Genomic DNA, 20320 nt, shown 5'->3' on the forward strand with positions numbered 1-20320 from the left:
TTCTACTCCATGCAATAAATACTTTCTTCATAGTTCTGGTCACCGCATTATAGGAAGGATGTGGAAGCTTTGGGAAGGTTCATAGGAGATTTACTAAGATGCTCCTGATGAAGGACTTTTGCTTGAAATGTCGATTTTCCAGCTCCTTGGATGCTGCCTGAACTGCTGTGCTCTTCCAGCACCACTAATCCAGAATGACTAACAGATAACAGATCACTTGTCCTTTGATTTTCATTGGGAACAGATAGTCTCTATGCTTGCTTGTAGTGTGATCCATGCAGACCATTAGGAATTGTCCTCATACAAGAATCTAATGTGTGAGTAAAACATATATCAATTCAAGTGCATCAAAACTGTAGAGAAAGAATGTCTTTTTATTGCATTTTCATGGCATCATGCCATCATAACATGGTTGCAAATCAATGATTTACTTTAAAAGCAGTCTGTGTTGAAATGCAAGGCAACTAAAACAGCTCAAAATTTTCCCAAAACAACACCTCACAAGGAACAATTAAGGTAAGTGAGCAGATAACCTGTTTCAGTTTGTTGATTTAAAGGATAAATATTAGCAAGGCAACTTAGCTGTTCTTCAAATTGCAACTTTGAATTTTTTTTGATATCCATCTGTTAATTGAGATTGCACGTGTTTTTTTTATGGGGAGGGAGTGGGATGTGGTTGGGTGGTGGTGAAAAAAATGACAGCAAAAGTAATTGCATTGGATTGGCTATCCAATGAGTTCCCATCTCTGACTTTTTTTTTCAAACCAAAGCATTCAAATTGGTGACTGCAATCTACCCATAAATAGCTGGAATTCAGTTTAAGGCCAATTTAGAGGCAGTTTAACCTCCAGCCCCCTAATGTGAGGGAAGGTGAGAGCAACAGGCCTCTGACAATCTGGAGACAAATGCTTGCAATCATTTGCTCATCACCCACTGAGAGAGAGAGAGAGAAAGGCCATGAGGAACTGGCTGCCAGACCCATCAGTAGTGTAGTACCTCTGCCTGTGCCTCTTCTCCTTTCACCTTAGCAGCACGTATCATTCACACTGGGTCTCCCAGACACTCTGCTTTGGCCCAGCCCCTGTTCTCAGACCATTCCAATACCCAAGCACTTGTCGAAACGGCTTCTTTATTTGCATCTTCTGGGGGAGATAATTCCCAATATCGTGTTGTATTCAAATTCTGTTTGTGAATTGAAAAGGAAAGTTCAGCCCAATTGTCTCTGTTTAACACCTCACCAAAAGGCATAATCTCCAATAGTGCAACATTTCCTCAGCATTGCTCTGAAATGTCAGTCTGGATTATATGCTTGGATTTCAAGAGTAGGACTTCAAACTACTGCTTTGAGGTGGGTGTGTCACCCTTGAGCCAACACATACCTTTTGAACCTGAAGTAGACCTATGAAAACTCAGGTAGAGTTTTCTAATTAAATTCAATACTCTATCAATCACAAATGCCAACCTTCCATCTATAGAATCCATCTACCAGGCCCACTGTCAAGGAAAGGCCACCAGCATTCTCAAAGATCCATCCCACCCTTCAACCTCTACCATCGGGGAGAAGGTACAGAAGCCTGAACACACACACCAGCCGGTTTCGTAACAGTTTGTACCCTGCTGTTGTTAGAATACTGAATGGACTCACAAACTCTTAACATTCACCTGTACCTGTGTTTTTGTTTTTGCTGCTGTTTACCTATTATTTACTGTCTATGCTACTTAACTCTGTGATCTGCCTGTATTGCTCACAAGACAAAGCTTTTCACTGTGCCTTGGTACATGTGACAATAAATTCAATTCAATTCATTTCAATCCAGTCAAGTAAGGGAAGATTATGGTTGTTTAGCCACTGCTTAGCATTGTAAAATTGAGATTGCATTATGAAGTACTTCATTATGAAATTGTTTAGTTTCCTAGTTTGACAAGAGATTAAAGTGTTAATGTCTTTATTAAAATATGTATAGAGAAATTACAATCTTGTGCCTTGAAGGTATGTTTTACTAATAGCTCACAGCAAAATTTCAACATAATGTTGACAAAAAGATTGTAGTCAGGAAACTACTAGCACATAAAAGTAAGCCATTAATATTCATATTTGAACAATTTGTTCTACACAGATTAATTCTGATAAACTCTGCACATTGTTGGCATTCGTGTAGCCAGTGGTAAGAGCGCTAAGAAATTCCCAGCTACGCAATGGATTCAGAAATCCAAATGGCCATATCCAGAACCATTTGTTCAAAATTTTTCCAGTGTTGTTCAGCTGCATTTATGGTAGTAAACCTTTTGCTAATATACCAAGACTTGCGTCATTAAGGATTGTTGCACATGGTTGCTGTGAATCATGATACTGATCAAAATGGCCTACAATTATTAACTTATTTTCATGGACCATTAATAATCTGTTTTCAACTATTACTATAAAAGCTTAAAAATCATTCTTTAAATGTATTAACTGGAGTGAGGAACAAAATAACCAGCATAGAAAATCAACACGAGTGACTTTTGCACCAGTTCAATAGTATAGTTGTTGCAAATGCTTTGAGAATTAATCTCCAAGCATTATTGTACTTCAATAACATCAATCAATTGTCTGAAAGGAACATTCAATAACTCTAATTCAAAAACTGGAATTCAAAAATCAATCTGCCTGGTTTAGATTTAAATAACTTATAGTTAACTTCCAAATTTTAGAGAATGCATCTCATTGATTCATTCTCTATGGTGCACATCTATCAATCAAAGTAAAAAATTGCACAGCACCAGGTTATAGACCAACAGATTAATTTGGAAGCACTGTTTTTGGAGCACTGCTCCTTCTGAAAGCTAATGCTTCCAAATAAACCTGTTGGACTACAACCTGGTGTTGTGTGATTTTTAACTTTGTCCACCCGAGTCCAACACCGGCATCTCTAAGTCATCTAAAAATCAGTCTACTTGACAACCAATAAGCACTGTCTTCTCATACAGTACAAAATGTTATTTTCCCCAATGACTTTGATATCTTTTGTGCCACTTCAAAAGTATCCATTTTAACCCTTAGTAAGTATAATTTAGTAAGCTAACTTGGGATGGCACAGTGGCTCAGTGGTTAGTGCTGCTGCCTCACAACACTAGGGTCCCAGGTTCAATTCCAGCCTTGGGCAACTGCCTGTGTGGAGTCTGCACATTCTCCCTGTGGTTGTGTGGGTTTCCTCCCACAGTCTAAAGATGTGCAGGTTAGGTAAATTGGCCATGCTGTTAGGTGCATTAGTGAGAGGAAAATGGGCCTGGGTGGGTTACTCTTTGGAGAGTTGGTGTGGACTTGTTGGGCCGAAGGGCCTGTTTCCACACTGTAGGGCAACTAATAACGCCATTAGCTAAGTGCATTTTTGTACACAATCGGGCATTTGTTCAGCTTCTGATTTAGATCTAACTTGGAAGTTAATCTGTATGTCAAAACTTGGTGACCAATTCCGTGTTCCATTTGAGTTATCTCTGCAAAGAAGTTTTCCTGCCAGTACTGGGATGATGCCATATCTGAATGTGATCATAATCTTTTGAGAAAACAACATATCTCATTTCTCAGCTGCTGTACTTTGCTAATGCCTTAGACAGTTTAGACATTACCTTGAAGGTAAAATTGAAGATTCCTGTGCTTCACAGCTTAAATGTAGGATTGCCATCTCTTTTTACAACTTCTCTGTATGAATTCCATTGCTTGCAGCTTTAATAAACAGTTCTTCCATTAATCATAGTTTTACTGAATAATTCTTGTACCTCATGGTTTAAGTGAATGATTCTTACCTTTTCATGGCAGCTTTAATAAAGCATCACTCATTTTCCAAAGCCTGAATTGTTTCCCAAATTTTCTATTCCAGTTATGGCAGGTCTGCTTAAACTTTTAATCTGCCTAACTTTGCATAAAATCTAAAGAATTTTCTGGGGACTTTGGTTCAAATCCAACCAAATGGTGAAATTTGAATATTTAAAATCTAATGATCACCACAAAACCATTGTCCCAGCATTTATATCAACCTTTTCCGAGCTACAAACTATTCTGAAGAATGGTCATTGGACCTGAAGCATTGACTCATTTTCACTTGACTATGCTGAATATCTGCTGCAATTTCTGTTTTTGGTTTCACGAGACATTTTTGTAGAAGGTCATCTGGTTCACGAAAGTCCATTAAAAAAGAATTTCTGCCATCTAGTCTAGTCCCACAGCAATATGATTGACTCCTAACTGCCCTCTGAAATAGCCTAGCAAGCCACTCAGTGCTATAAACTGCTTAAAACATTTCAAAAAAGAATTAAAGCAGATGCAACAGCCAACAATGAGGAAGACACCAGAAATGACTTTGACAAATACAGTTCTGTTGACCCACTAAAGCCTCTTTACTAACTTCTGGGGGCTTGAGCCAAAGTTGGGAGAGCTGTCTCTCAGGCTAGTCAAGTAACAGTACAACAGTCATACTCTAGGAATCAAACCAGAGAAACATTGCCTGAGATACTGCCATCACCTGGATATGCCCTGTCCCACTGGTGAGTGACACTGGAAGTATACAGTCAGAAGGAAGTTATCCTAGGAGTCATCATCATCAAGTCCAAACCCCTTTTAAATGTAATGGCTTAAGGTCCTTTACAAGTGGGGGTGGGGGGGAGCGCAGGGGTCAGGTGCGTCCTGTTGTTTATAGCGTACAATGCTCCCATGGTTGATGAATTCATGGTCCTCCATGCATGAAGCACTGAGGATGACAAAGGCATAGAATGGACTTTGAGTGGGGATTTCAACATCCACTACAAAGAGTGGCTTGGCACCACCACAACTGACTGAGCTGGTCAAATTGTAAAGGACATTGCTGCTTGACTGGGTGTATCACAAACGGTGAGGGAATCCGAGGAAAAATATACTTGGCCTCAGATTTACTGATCTGCCTGCCACACTAAATCTGTCCATGACAGTATCAGTACGAGTGACCACAGCACAGGCTTCATGGAGATGAAGTTCTGTCGCCACTTTGAGAATGTTTTCCATGTTGTGTAGCACACCACCATGCTAAACAGGATAAATTTCAAACAGATTGAGCAACTCCAGACTGGGCTTCCATGAGGAGCCATGGGCCATCAATAGCAGTAGAATTGTACTTAAACACAATCTGAAATCTTATGGTCCAGCATATCTACCACATTATTACTACCAACAAACCAAAGAATCCACATAGTGGGGAAACAGGACCTTTGGCCCAACAAGTTCACAGTGACCCTCGGAAAAGTAACCCACCCAGACCCATTCCCCTACTCTCTATTTACCCTTAACTAATGTACCTAACCAAACATCTCTCAATACTATGGGCAATTTAGCACATTTTTGGATAGTGGGAGGAAACCCATGCAGACGCGGGGAAAATGTGCAAACTCCACACAGATAGTCACTCGAGGTTGGAATCAAACGCAGGTCCTTGGTGCTGTGAGGCAGCAGTGCTAGCCACTGAGCCACCGTGCTGTTCCATGCTTTAATGGAAAATGTAGGAGGGTATGTCACAATCAGGTAAACCTAAATGTGAGATAGGGTGAAGCTATAAAATAAAATACTGTGCGCCAAGCAGTAAGTCCGGAGTTGTAGAGAGAGAGCAAAGCAATTCCACAATCAATCTGATTTGGTGTGCTGCCACTGGTAAGGGATGTGAAGGATGGTGAGACCACTTCAATGGCCAATTAATTACGATCTCTTCCCACCATTGTTGGCACTGTATCACTGGCACTTGGGTCCTCTGCTGTGTGGTGAGAACCTCTCTGTGACCTGTGGCAATGCCAACCTGCCAACCCTCCATATTAACAATGACTTCCTGCCCATAACCACCAATATCAGCCAGCCCCACATCCAGTCTTTGTTGGGTGCTGCCTGACTGCCCCTTGTCTGGTGGTGAGACTGACATTCATCAATGTGTGTCTATCTGCTGGGTCCAGGCCAAATTTTTGTGGTACCGCTGGGGTTGCACTTGCCCAGCAACATTTGGAGGTGGCCTCTCATCCCATTTTTAAATGGACAAGAGGCTTGACACAACTCCTTCGCCACAAGTTGGGGAGGTGACATTGGCAAAAAGGTCATTGGAGAGGCTGGAACAGTGTTGTCTGGCTGCCCTGAGAAAATGCAGCCCTTTGACTGACATTTACAGCCAGACAACATTGCCCATTGCTCACAAAACTCGACTGTTCCTCAACTCTGAAACAAAATCATCAAGTTCTTCATTTAATATCCTATGTGCCATTCAATTTCCCAGAATGTCATTGAACTGCTGTCCAACTGAAGCCTGGCACAGCTTTCATGGCAGCTTAAAGTGGATGAGTATTGACTTCTTATAAAGGAGAGAATAGGAATGTTCCCTTGTTTCATTGAGCATGTGGCCCTTCAGATTCCAGCTGGTCACTAGAAGCTGAACAATGTTCTGCTAAACATAGTATTGGTGCAGTCAATGTTGTTACCTTGAATGCAGGAACCAATTATGCTCAAAATCCTAGAAGCAGTCTTGAGGCAATGCCTAAGTTCTGCTTTTGGGATCAACCATACAATATTTGAATTTTTTTTTGCATTCATTCAGCGTGGGCATCACTGGCTAGGCCAGCGTTTATTGCCCAACTCTAATTACTCAGAGGGTAGTTAGGAGTCAACCACATTGCTATGGGTAACGGGTAGGCCTGACCAGGTGAGGATGGCAGGTTCCTTCCCTAAAGGACATTATTGAATCAGATGGGCGAGAGATCCATCAACAGAGCCAAGATGATTCCCAGTGTAAAAGACTAGTTGTAAGCTTTAAGGTACTGGGGTGTAGAGTTCACAAGGAGGTCACCTGAAGTCTGTGACATGAAGGCAGTGGGAGTAGCAATTTTTAGCTTATGGGAAGTGGGATTTTAATAGGTTTAATACTCTATAAATAGAAGAAAGACAGACTAAAATCAACCCAGTGCATCACAGTCTACATGTTGATTAAAAATAACTGGAAGGGATCTGAACTTGTGATTAACAATACAAATTTTGGATATGAAGCCATACAGTATACAAAGTTGTTCCTCATCCACATTTTGTCTGCAATTGGAAAAATCATAGAGACAATTGGAAAATTACTCCTGAGATTTACCCCTCATGACTACACTCTGAAAACAGCAGTTAAACATGAAGCAAGCATATCATGTTGTGTAACTTTGGGCACAGATCATCGCTACAAGGCCAATAAAAACACTGCCTATTGTGATCACAAGCAAAGGTTAGGACCAAGTCTAACAGGTAAGGTGCAAACACATTTTTAAAATAAAAGAATTCACAGGAAAGTTTCTATACAGGTCTTTGAAGTGGAAGGTGTAATGGACACATGGACTATTAATTCTGATCAATCTCCTGTGGTCTTGCATGAGAATATGGCAGGCACTGTCTTTTGGTGAATATTTGACAGGATTGATGGTGCTAGGAGTCTGAGCTATTTTAATGATAGGCTTTCATTCAGGTAGGTTTGGAAAACTATTGAAATGATGCACCATTCACCAGTAGCTTGCTGATGAATGCTTATGTGGAAAATATCCTCTCACTTTTCCTTAAATTTTTCCTGCAACACACTTTTTATACTCATCACATCTGTGATGTAGTAAATTTCATGTAAATTGTGGTGCTGTAATTAATCACATGACTCCAACATCAATATTAAAGTCCCCATTGTCCTACTACGCCGTAGGCCTGCTCTCTTATCAGAGAGAGGTGATTGGTGGTGGTTTAACCTGAGGGTCACCAATGCCTCAGGTGAGGGGAAGAGGTTTAGAAGGAGAATTGAGCCCATGCTGTCGGCATTATTCTGTGTAACAAATCAGCCAACTGAGCTAACCAACCCCATACAGCATCAGTAAGAGAAGACAGCAGTCTCGAATGAAAATGTGAGCATCTGAGAACCTATCATGAAGAAATATAAATGAAGTAGTGCAACTGTATGTGGGTGTTGAAACTTTATTTACTGATAGGAGCAAGGAGCTTCAAGATAAAGCAATATTTTCTGTCACCTCATCCTCCCTTTATCTCCTTCCTTTCCTAACACTACTTCTTTCCCACCATTACCAAACCCATCTTTCAACCACCAACTTACTTCCTATATTTTGCCCTCCTCAGCTCATCTCACAATCAACTCCCCAATCATTCTTTTCAAGCCCTCCATCCCCCAACTCAAAATGTCTGCTGTCTCTCTCTCTCACAAAGGATATCTCCCCATTAATCCCTTTCTTTCCCTTTAGCTTCTCTTAGCCTGATTCCTCCAAAGAATCTTGACCAAGCAGTGGAGGTTCAAGCTGACAGTGGAGATAACAGACAAAGTGAGATTCAATATTATTATGTACGCTCATGTGGAATCAAAAAGCTAGTAAGTTAAGCAGAATTTGTTCAAGACTTTGCTGAGGCTTATGATTACAATACTGGCTGCAGATATACCAGTTTATTGACCGTACAATACTTGCAGTTTTGTGCAGCTACCAAAGATCAGTTTTAATCCAGAACCTTTCACTAGAAGTCAGAGGCAATAATATTTTTTCTAACAAAGTATAAAAGAATAATAATAAAGCTATTCTGAGGTCTATACCTCCCAAATGAAATGAATGGCCTCTTATTGTGGTGTGACCTCAACTATTCTATAAAATGGATAATATTTGTGCACAACTCAAAGCTGTTTTCCTGACTGTAAGCTTTTTATTTAAAAATGAGTATATTAAACAAAAGTGCAGTGAAGTCTGCTTAAGGCAAAAGAGACCAATCATAGTTTCCATGCAATCCACTTCAGTTCACCTATTTGAACCCTCTAGGTCAGTTTAATGTATTTGTGCCCTCAGTGTGGAATTATTTGTGTGCATTTGAAATACGTTATTGTAAGTCCTATGGGGCATGCATTTTCCACCCATTAAAATTCATGAATGTAAACTTGCGCAAGATATGCTGAACACAATGTCGTATCAGGAGTGCAAATTTGCAAAGCCTTTAATGTTGCATGAATTATCCAGCATATTTCCATAGCTATCAATTTACTGAAGCTATCAGATCTGGCTATTTAGAAATATTATTGATGAAGTACTTATTTCTTCTTATACTTTCTTGATGCTATCAGAATCCTTCTGATGCCTTGTAATGTACACAGCATACTCTCTGTCAAGGATCTGATATCTGACATGGTTTGTTTTAGTCCCTGGTTGAATGATCAATTTAATCTTTTTTTTAATGTTGGTCACATGGTCACATACATTCCACATATATTCTTTGGTATTTCAATCAAACATGCCAGCAAAAGTTTATTTACGCATCTGATTTGGAGCAAACATTAAAGATGTATGTTTCAAAGTCTCCTTGATCTCTTTCATGTGGCACTATGGTGATTTTATAATGACAAATTTCATTATTTTCAGTTATGTTCTCATTGTTTCTGATATATCTGCATTAAGCCAATGTAGTTATCCCAGCATACTGTCATGATGAGATTTGAACAACTGGTGAGCTCAAATCCCACCATGGCAGTTTAAGAATTTTACTTAAGCTAGGTTTACTTAAGCTAAGTTTTAAACACCTCTACTTTATCCCCAAAACTCTCTACCTACCTTTATTTAAGCTAATATTATACTTTAAAAACTGTTTTAAAAACAAAAGACTCTGCAGATATCTTTTAGTCATTGGCTGTTTCCGTTAGGACCATATCATGTTTTGAACTCCACAGACTGACAGTGTGTGTGTGAAAACAATGATTCTCATGATGATTCAGGTTGCTGTGGGAGAAGTGTGAAGATTCTATTTAGCAGAAGTTGCAGATGTGATGTGTACACAAATAGAATCCAAAAAACCGCCTGACGATTTTTATAATGTCTCCCACCTCCATCGGCTAATGACTTGTGACTCCTCGTAATACTTGGAGAAAACACTGATATCAAGAAACAGTTGGAGGTACTGAATACTCAAGGCTGTGGGGCCCTAACAACATTCCAACAACTGAACTGAAGACTTGTGCTTCAGAACTTGCCACTCCTTCAGCCAAGCTGTTCCAGTACAGTTACAAACTGACATTTGCACTACAATGTGGAAAAGTGCCCAACTGCCCTGACCACAAAAAACAGGACAATCCCAACCCGGCCAATTACCGCCCCAACTATTTACCCTTAATCACCAGTAAAGAGATGGAAGGTGTCATCAACAGTGCTTTCAAGTAGCACCTGTTCAGTACGAGCCTGCTCAGTGATGCCCTGTTTGGGATCCACCAGGGCCACTCAGCTCCTGACCTCATTACAGCCTTGGATTAAGCATGGGCAAAAGAGTTGAATTGGAAGTGATTACACCATAAGTCATGGCAGGATCCAAACCTGGGTCCTCAGAATATTACCTGGGTCTCTGGATTAAAAATACCACTAGACTATCACCCCGCTGTGTAATCCAATTGAAACCTAGAAGATCTTGGTGACTGGAAAAATTGTATATCTGGAGGATATTTCCACTGTAAGGGAGACTAAATCTTGAGGACATAGTTTTACAATAAAATATTTCCCTTTTTAAGATGGATGAGCAGAATTTTTTTTTTGTTTTTAGCTTGAGCAATTCTCTTCCCCAGAGTTTAGTGGCAGCAGTGGCTTTAATTCCCTTACAAGGCTGAGTTACATTTCTGGTAGACAAAGGAGTTGGGTGGGGGGAGAGCAGACAGAAAAGTGAAGTTGGGACCACAGATCAGCTGTGATCTTTTATTAAATGGCGGAAGTATCTCAAAGGGCCAGATGGTTTACGTCTGCTTCTACATTCTGTTTTGAGCAATAACGATGTTAATGTAATGCTAACCTTGCTGACCCCACATTGCAACTTTGTTTTAACTATTCTTGTTGCAGATGGTACCATGCTCTGAGATTGATCTTTGCTGACCAGATGTGTCCTTTGTAATTCCTTGTGGTCTCTGTGGGTTTATGTGTTTTCTCAGGACCTTGCTTTAGGGGCTGAGCACAAAGGTTCATGACATTGCCACACTAGTCTGTTTCTATATGGAGTTACATGGATGTAAGAGTTTTAAAAATATTTTTAGAGCTACTTCTCACAAACTCAAAATAATGCTTGATATAGTTGAACAAAAGATGCACTTGGATAGTCAACATATTAAGTGAGGGGAATTGCACATTGATAAGATAAAAGAAAAGATGCTAAAGAGCTGGAACTAAAATAAACTTAGCAGATCTGGCAGTATTGGGGAAGAGCAAAATGGAGTTGATATATTGAATTCAATGTCACTTACATTGGTAAGAGACATATTTTCCAAATGTTGAAAATTATTGAAGGAATTGGTGAATTCTTCTCCTTCTGCTTCTACATGAATCAGCAAAAGTATTGATAATCCTGGAGGCACACTCAAAATAACTTATTTTGTGCCAAAGTCTACCCCATCAGTTACATCCTCAACTGTAATAAATTTGTCAATGATTTATGTTAAGTAATACTATGCTAGTAAGGAACTTGGAAGGAATACCGACTGGAGTAATGCCACAGATTCTGTTCTGAATGAGGAAGCTTCGATGTCCAATGGAACAAAGTGTGTATTACTATCTGAGTCCACAGCCATCAACATCCTGATGGTTACAATCAGCTAAGAACTAAACTGGGAAGCCATATAAATACTGTAGCTGCAACGTAGGTCCACAGAGGATGAGAATTGTGTAGTAAGTGAATCAATGCCTGATTCCCCAAAGCTCATCAAAATACATAGTGGGAATGTTATGGAATACTCCCCCCTTGTCTAAAATCACAAGTGTGATGGACATTCCAGCAAAAGCACCCAGTTTGATTGGCACTCCATCCATCACCTTAAACATTCACTCTTTCCTTCACCAAAATGCAGTGACACCAATATATACCATATACAAGATGTACCACTGTAATTTTATCAAGGCTTCTTTTACAGCAATATACAAAACCTGGTGACCCCCTACCACTTAAAAGAGCAACAGAATTCCACCACCTGCAAGTTCCCTTCTAAGCCACACATCATCTTGAGTTAAATATATACCCTATAACCTCCACAGTCCAAAAACCAATTGCTCGAAATACTAATTTGTCCAGAAATTTCTTGAGCGAACCCTGGCAAGGTACAACATTATTTTTGTGCCTTTGGGAGCAGAACATATAGTATTTGGATAACTAAAATTATTTTAATTACTGCTTTATTGTATGTTATCACTGCTTGATGCTGCAGGTAATCTGTCTTCTGCTTCACAAACTTTTGGTTAGGCATTCTAACATCCTTCCTTCTGTAATCCATACATTTGTAAAATTGTAATGACTAATCCCAAAAATTTCAGACTGGAAAAAGTTGTAGAGGTGAACCCACTGCAGAAATAATCTGGGGATGCAAATTTGCTGAAACTTTACATGTGGGAGAGACAGCAACTGCTGGTGGAATCACAAGCTGTTTCTCTCCCATCCGAGCCTCACAGTGAAAAACAGCAGTGATTGGAGGGGCAGCAAGCAGTTGGGAAGCTAAGTGGCAGTGGTGAGTAGATCATAGGGGTGTGGCAGTGGATGCTGGAGGGATAGATAGAGGCTTAGACTGGGCAGAGGCTGCTGTTGTCTTGGGCTGGGGTGAGTGGATAATGAAATTGTCCATCACAGCTGAGGTGGGGGTGTTGGGGGCAGCTAGGTTCCAGAGCTGGTGGGGCTGCTGGCCCTGGGACTACCCACTAGGGGGCAATTGTCTGGTTCAGAGGGATTCTACTGGTGAATTTTAAGGGAGACCGTAAAGGTGGGAGAGGGAGCCTCCAAGGTGGTTTGGAGGGAAGCTACAGAAGTGGTTGGGTTGCAGGGGGAGGGGTAGAAGGAGGCTGCAAATACCCTACCAACAAGGGATTACTGCCTTCCTGTAACCAAGGCTAACTGTAAACCAAGAAAACCTGATTTCACTGGGGTAATAAATTCCTTAAAAATGCATGCAAGAATCTCCAGCTCTCTTGCCTATGTTCAGGAACTATAATTTGGAGGGAAGAATGCAGCAATACTTTAGAGTAGAAAACACTGTCAATTATTAAATTTTAAATTTGAAACTAGGAGCTGAGATGGAGTAAAAAGTGTAGTCACAACAGGAATAATGTCCTGCAGCTTTATACAGAAGTGACGCAAGGCATTAGGTGTGATGTCATCAGTCCCCAAAAGGGATGTTCAGGTGATTTCTTTTCTGTTTTTTTTTGTTAATAGAAACTTTTTATTTATTCCTGTTGTACTAATTTAATCTGTTGGTGAGAAAATTAGTGCTTTTCTTAGATGTTTTGGCTTTATTTTCAATGGACAATTCATAATTATTCAAGATATTGATGAATTTTTCCATTTCTGCTTCTGTCTGAGTGCCATTGCCCCATATGTCGAGATGAATAAAGGCATGTTGTGACGAATTACTGAGAATAAAAATGGAACGCTCAAATACCAAAAAGATGTCCTTGAAAATCATACAATCGCCCTTGAAACTCAAGAGGATCCATCTTCAAATTATTTTTGCCCCCAGTGCATCAGCATTTGTCCTATGTCACAAAGGTCAAAATTGTGGAGCTCTAACCCTTACAGCACTGCGTAGGTCCACTTAAACCACCTTCTCCAAATCATTGCATGACCAACCTCATGATGGCCTTGTTGTGAATGCTTGGTTCAGCTCCAAAACTAATGAAGTGGCTCTACCCAGGAGCTGATTGTTTACTCAGCTGCAAAGGAACTGTCTAGCTCTGTTTGACAGCTTTGAGCTTGCAATAACTTGTCTCTCCTTCAAACTGTTTTCCAATGTCGTTGTGTCCGCTTGGACACAAATTAAGAGGAATTAATTGGATTTTAAAAATTTTTCAGTGGGACATCCTCTGGCGGTGTTTGTTTTTTCTACAATATCAAAGGGACTTTCTTCCAAGGGAACGTTAACTCCTTTCTCTTTAACTCTTCTTGAGCATTTCAAAGTTTGTTTCTGAACATAAAAACTGAAAGAACTGCGGCTGCTGCAAATCAGAACCAAAAACAGAAGTTCCTGGAAAAACTCAGCAAGTCTGGCAGCATCTGTGCAGAGAAATCAGAATTAATATTTCAGATCAGGTGACCCTTCCTCAGAAGGGGGAGAGTTACCGGACCCGTTATGTAAACTCCAACTTCTCTTCACTGATGCTGCGAGACTTGCTGAGCTTTTCCAGCAACATCTTATTTTGTTTCTGAACCCGGTGGGAGGATGCAAGGGATGCACACAAGAGGAAGTGGAGGACACATAGGAGATATGAGGAAGATGTAGGTGCATGGGAAAATAAAATGAGACGCAAAGTTTATGGAGCTGGCAGAAGATGAGAGTTACTGTTCTGGAAGAGCATGAATGGAACTGGGGCAGTGCCCAAATAAACAGACTGGGCCTTTTTACTTCACTGGCTACACTAACAGCCTACCTGCATTGCAGACTTGGGAAGTATCAGACCCCCTCTCAAGCTTGCAGCAACTCCCAGAGAACAAAATACCTGGTGAGTGAGTTCAATTTTAGAAATCCGGAATGGGACATCAAGAAGCAGCCTGCCCATAGTTTCGGAGCGGTGGACAAAGCATTTCAGAATTTATCCTGAATTTCAGAACTATGGACTTCTATCTAGATTTGTTGGGTGTCAGGAATGCCTAAATGGATAAAGTTTTTCACAGCACCATGAAAAATTATATCATGAAATATTATCACTTATGGACCATAAAACATAAATTTTGGTACCACAGAAACCTAGCCATTTCTTTTAATGAAATCAGAAAGACGTTGCCCTTGTCATCAACTCTGTTTCTACTTCAAAGTTAGGAATGCAAACTACGGAACAAATATGCCTTTGGAGTCCTGTGGTCTATTTACAGAAACATATTTTCCTAAAGTTTTCATTTATTAGTGCATGGTAAATCCTTTGGGTCAAAAATCCCACAGTGCCAATGCACCACTCGAGACACATTAGAGAAGAACCTCTTCTTCCCACGATTTCCAAAGTTTGGGTTATTTAAACAATTGCGTTGGAAGGCCAGGCCTGTAGGGGAGGTCCACCCTGCTGAGACAACCGTAACTCCAAGTAACTGATCCTTCTACAATTGTTTTCTCTTTGCCTTTCGGATTAGAGGCTTCAATGTAAATTCATGTGGTGACCAGGTCTGCTTTCAGCAGCTGTTGATCAGAGGATTTTAGGGGAGAATTCACTGCGTAGCCTGTGAGTGACCTCCTGGAGACATCCTGAACATGCCACATAAATAATGGTGTATGACAGAAATGTTTTCCCCATAAGGTCATTTGAATAGTGTAAAAGGAGCAGCAACTTTCCAATATGAATTTCCTTTGTTTTTGAACTCTCTTGCATTAGGATCATCAAAGAGTATCAAACATGCACTTTATGATCAGAATCAATTACATGCACTCAGCAGTAGGTCTTTTTCAAGCCCTAGATGTTTATCCCAAACGATAAACAAAAAGATTAGGACAGTAATAACATTTGTTTTATAGTGTAAAATGGCCTGTTTTGGCCTGATAAGTCTTACCGCTACATGCTGATAGGACTTTTAAAAATTGCTGTTTGTAACTACTCTTCAAATTTGTTATCTTTCTTGGTAAACAGTTTTTGACATGCTAACAATTCTTTTTCTGTTTTCTTCCCCCAAGGTAAAACGCTTGCCCATTGGAATTATGAAGGTAATCTCAGCTGTCTGGATATGCAATCTGATTCGATGTTAATCTTAACAGTTAAATCAAAGGTTAATAATTGATGGACATCAGCTGCTTGTTGAACCTGAGCTGATGTTGTCTCTTAACTGCATGAGTCAAATAACTAAGCAGCTATACTGGGGAGTTTTCTTTTACTCACTCGTAGAATGTGGGCATCGGTAGCTGCCCAGCATTTATTGCCATTCCCAATTGCCTTTGAGAAGGTGGTGAAGAGCTGACTTCTTGAACCACTGCAGTCCACGTGATGTAGATTGACCCACAATACATTTGGGAGGAAATTCCTGATATTGACCCATTTCCTGATGGGCCTCTCAATTGGCCTGTAACACCTTGGCTGGATGGCACAAAATCCTGTTCAGATTTTTTCCATCAATGTTATGCTTGCTAATGGTAGGAAATTCCCAATGTAAGCTCTGTCTTGCTAAGCCAGTTCTGGTGTCTGAAATGTTGTTTGTTGTTGTAGAGAAGATATCTTCATTTTAAAAAAAGTTAGCGCCATCAAAACAGGCATGAGTCCAGATGCTGCCTGACCGGCTGTGCCTTTCCAGCACCACACTTGTTGACATCTTTCATTTTGACCATCATAGTTAGGGTATTGAAGTACAATGTAATACATGCTGCCTTTATTGATGTTGTTTCACCTTCATGGTAGCTTTTGTTGACTTGAAGTTGGACATTCAGGCCCCTTTGAATATCAACACTTCCCAAACCCTCGTTTTTCTGTCAGGCAAGTCAGAAAATTTCACTAGTTGAGCTATTTGCCTCTGGACAAATTCTAACATTTCATTTGCAGAGCTTTAATTAAAAAATCGATTGGCAGTGATTAATAATAGGTAAAAACAATGACTGCAGATGCTGGAAACCAGATTCTGGATTAGTGGTGCTGGAAGAGCACAGCAGTTCAGGCAGCATCCATGAGCAGTAAAATCGACGTATCGGGCAAAAGCCCTTCATCAGGAATAAAGGCAGAGAGCCTAAAGCGTGGAGAGATAAGCTAGAGGAGGGTGGGGGTGGGGAGAAAGTAGCATAGAGTACAATGGGTGAGTGGGGGAGGGGATGAAGGTGATAGGTCAGGGAGGAGGGTGGAGTGGATAGGTGGAAAAGAAGATAGGCAGGTCGGACAAGTCATGGGGACAGTGCTGAGCAGGAAGTTTGGAACTAGGGTGAGGTGGGGAAAGCGGAAATGAGGAAACTGTTGAAGTCCACATAGATGCCCTGGGGCATACCTACTGACTCCCACAGCTACCTGGATTACACCTCTTCCCACCCTACCTCTTGCAAAAATGCCATCCCGTATTCCCAATTTCTCCGCCTCTGCCGTATCTGTTCCCAGGAGGACCAATTCCACCACAGAACACATCAGATGGCCTCCTTCTTTAGAGACTGCAATCTCCCTTCCCACGTGGTTAAAGATGCCCTCCAATGCATCTCGTCCACATCCCGCACCTCCGCCCTCAGACCCCACCCCTCCAACCTTCAGACAGAACGCCCCTGGTGCTCACCTTCCACCCTACCAACCTTCACATAAACCAAATCATCCGCCGACATTTCCGCCACCTCCAAAAAGACCCCACCACCAGGTATATATTTCCCTCCCCACCCCTTTCTGCCTTCCGCAAAGACCATTCCCTCCGTGACTACCTGGTCAGGTCCACACCCCCCTACGACCCACCCTCTCATCCTGGCACCTTCCCCTGCCACCGCAGGAACTGTAAAACCTGCGCCCACACCTCCTCCCTCACTTCCATCCAAAGCCCTAAAGGAGCCTTCTATATCTATCAAAGTTTTACCTGCACATCCACTAATATCATTTATTGTATCCATTGCTCCCGATGCGGTCTCCTCTACATTGGGGACACTGGACGCCTCCTACCAGAGCGCTTTAGGGAACATCTCCGGGACACCTGCGCCAATCAACCACACTGCCCTGTGGCCCAACATTTCAACTCCCACCCCACTCTGCCGAGGACATGGAGGTCCTGGGCCTCCTTCACCACCGCTCCCTCACCACCAGACACCTGGAGGAAGAACACCTCATCTTCCGCCTCGGAACACTTCAACCCCAGGGCATCTATGTGGACTTCAACAGTTTCCTCATTTCCCCTTCCCCCACCTCACCCTAGTTCCAAACTTCCAGCTCAGCACTGTCCCCATGACTTGTCCTACCTGCCTATCTTCTTTTCCACCTATTCACTCCTCCCTGACCTATCACCTTCATCCCCTCCCCCACTCACCTATTGTACTCGATGCTACTTTCTCCCCACCCCCACCCTCCTCGAGCTTATCTGTCCATGCTTCAGGCTCTCTGCCTGTATTCCTGATGAAGGGCTTTTGCCCGAAACGTCGATTTTACTGCTCCTCGGATGCTGCCTGAACTGCTGTGCTCTTCCAGCACCACTAATCCAGAAAGTGATTAATAATAATTAACACATTGTGAAAAGAAACTCTTGACAGCAGACCTAAATTTAATCAATTATGCATTGACATTAAATGTTTTCAAATAGGTATATTGTGTCACTTCCATCAAGCTCTAGCTATCTGTAGTGAGTGTAGTACAATCTCATCAGCAAGCACTGTAACTCCATACCATTCAACCCATAAAGGTCCCAGAATTGGTCTGTGGTCTGTTCCAACTGTTCTGATCTTAGCTCAAATGTGTTTTAATTGGTCTTCGTGCCTCTAGTTTAGGGAAAGGAACTCTTCCTGTTTTAGATCTGCTAGCTCAATTGGATGGTTGGAGATGTGGATATCAGATGAGGGTTGAAACTTGTTCAGCTGTGATGGTCTCTATGTTTTTAAATAACCTGTTGCATTATGGAATCACATACCATGAAGAGAATGTACCATTTTGACATAGAGTCAGAGGGCACCATGGGAATGGTGACAATGTTTTGGCAAACAATTAGCCAATGTTGGCTAAGATCTTGTATTGCGAAATAACACAACTCCTGCCTGCAATTTCCCATCCATTAACTTTAATAGAGGGGTTATATAGGGCAAGGCAATATTTTCTTGATGGGCATGAAGGGCATCACATTAGAATTTTATTTCCATATTCCAGTTGAGTCAACACCTATGGGATGGGAAGGAAGGGGAACAGGATGTTTGTGGTAAAGCTACTAAAGTATACAGTAGTAGGAAAAATGCTTGCTTTAAAAATATCAACAGATTGATAAATCTAAGTCAAAGTTGTTAAAGTTGATAATAATAGTACATTATGTTTTAGTGTAATTTGGTCTACTGTTTACTGAAGTAAGATTAATTATGGTCTATTTAATGTAATAGCTCTTGGGAGTATGGGTGGTCATGTTGATGTGCCAAATGTTAATATATTTCTTAATCTGAAAAGAGTATTCGTCATCTGGTTAGAAGTTATTCAACTACATCAATGGCTGTGTAAACTAGAATGTAGTGTAAATGTGTTAAGCTTTTGTATAACAGCTGTTCCAATTGGAATTTTCACCCTATGAATTCATTGTGTACACTTTAACCTCCAAAAATACACATAATAGTAAGAATACATTTGCAGCCCATGTATTAATTTTAAGGAATCATACCTAATGGTGGTTTGTGCTTTTGTTTTCCTTTAGATCAAGACTGGGTCAAAGGCTATCCATATTGTAATGGGGATGCACAGTCTCCTATTAATATCAACACTCGAAAAACCATAGTCAACAAAGAACTTCCTTCAATCACTCTTGAAGGATACAATCTAAAAGAAACTGAACAGCTTGATTTATCTAATAATGGGCACACCGGTAAGTGTGAAATCATAGTTTTCATCTTTGCATATCATTTAAATTCATCATAGAACATGAGTAAATGGAGATAGGGTACATAAAAGGCATTGAAATGTTCGATCAGCCTGATCATATTGAATGGTGGGGCAGACTTCACAAGCTAAATGGTCTACTCCTACATTAGATTTAAAATTTGGCAATAAAATCTAAATCTTAAAATCTAATACCGACGGTGGCTGTTCCATTATTCAATAGGCTTATGGCTAATATAAGACCTCAACTCCAATTGCTCCCCTTTCTCCATCCCTGGAGGTTTTCAATCATTGTCTTGGATATCGTCAACTACAGATTATCCACAGCTCTCTGGGGTGGAGAGTAAAGATTTCCAAATCTTTCAGCAACAATATTTCCCCCCATCTCAGTCCTAAATGGTCAATGCTAATCCTGAGATTATCACAAAAAGTAACAAAGAACTGTGGATGCTGGAAATCAAAAATGTATACCAAAATTGCAGAGAAAACTCAGCAGGTCTGGCAGCATCTGTGGAGAGAAAGCAGAGTTAACGTTTTGAGTCCAGTGACCCATCTTCAGAACAATTCTGAGATTGTCACCTCTAGTTCTAGAGGGAAACAGCTTACCATCAACCAATCTGTCCCATCCTGTAATAATTTTATATATTTCAATAGCATTGCCTCATATTCTGCTAAATTCCTGAGAATGTAAACCAATTCTATTGAATCTTTCCTCAAAGGACAAACGTCTCATCCCGTGAATCATTTAAGATAAGATTATGTAGAGTGGGGGTGATATATTGTGAAATCCAATCATATCCTATGAGGTGCAGGTGTATAGCTCCTTGAAAGTGGT

At 40.8% G+C, this 20320-nt stretch overlaps 1 protein-coding gene across 2 annotated transcripts in view; it reads left to right on the plus strand.

Annotated features, from left to right (window-relative positions):
- Positions 1–20320, plus strand: part of ca9 (carbonic anhydrase IX) — a 104030-nt gene that overhangs the window by 11664 nt on the left and 72046 nt on the right. For both annotated transcript variants that reach the window (XM_072572269.1, XM_072572276.1), the window contains exons 2-3: positions 15651–15680; positions 19304–19471. In XM_072572269.1, the coding sequence (XP_072428370.1) occupies positions 15651–15680; positions 19304–19471 (198 nt within the window). The remainder of the gene's footprint in view (positions 1–15650; positions 15681–19303; positions 19472–20320) is intronic.

The sequence above is a fragment of the Chiloscyllium punctatum genome, chromosome 1 (assembly GCF_047496795.1).
Source record: "Chiloscyllium punctatum isolate Juve2018m chromosome 1, sChiPun1.3, whole genome shotgun sequence".
NCBI classification, from domain to species: domain Eukaryota; kingdom Metazoa; phylum Chordata; class Chondrichthyes; order Orectolobiformes; family Hemiscylliidae; genus Chiloscyllium; species Chiloscyllium punctatum.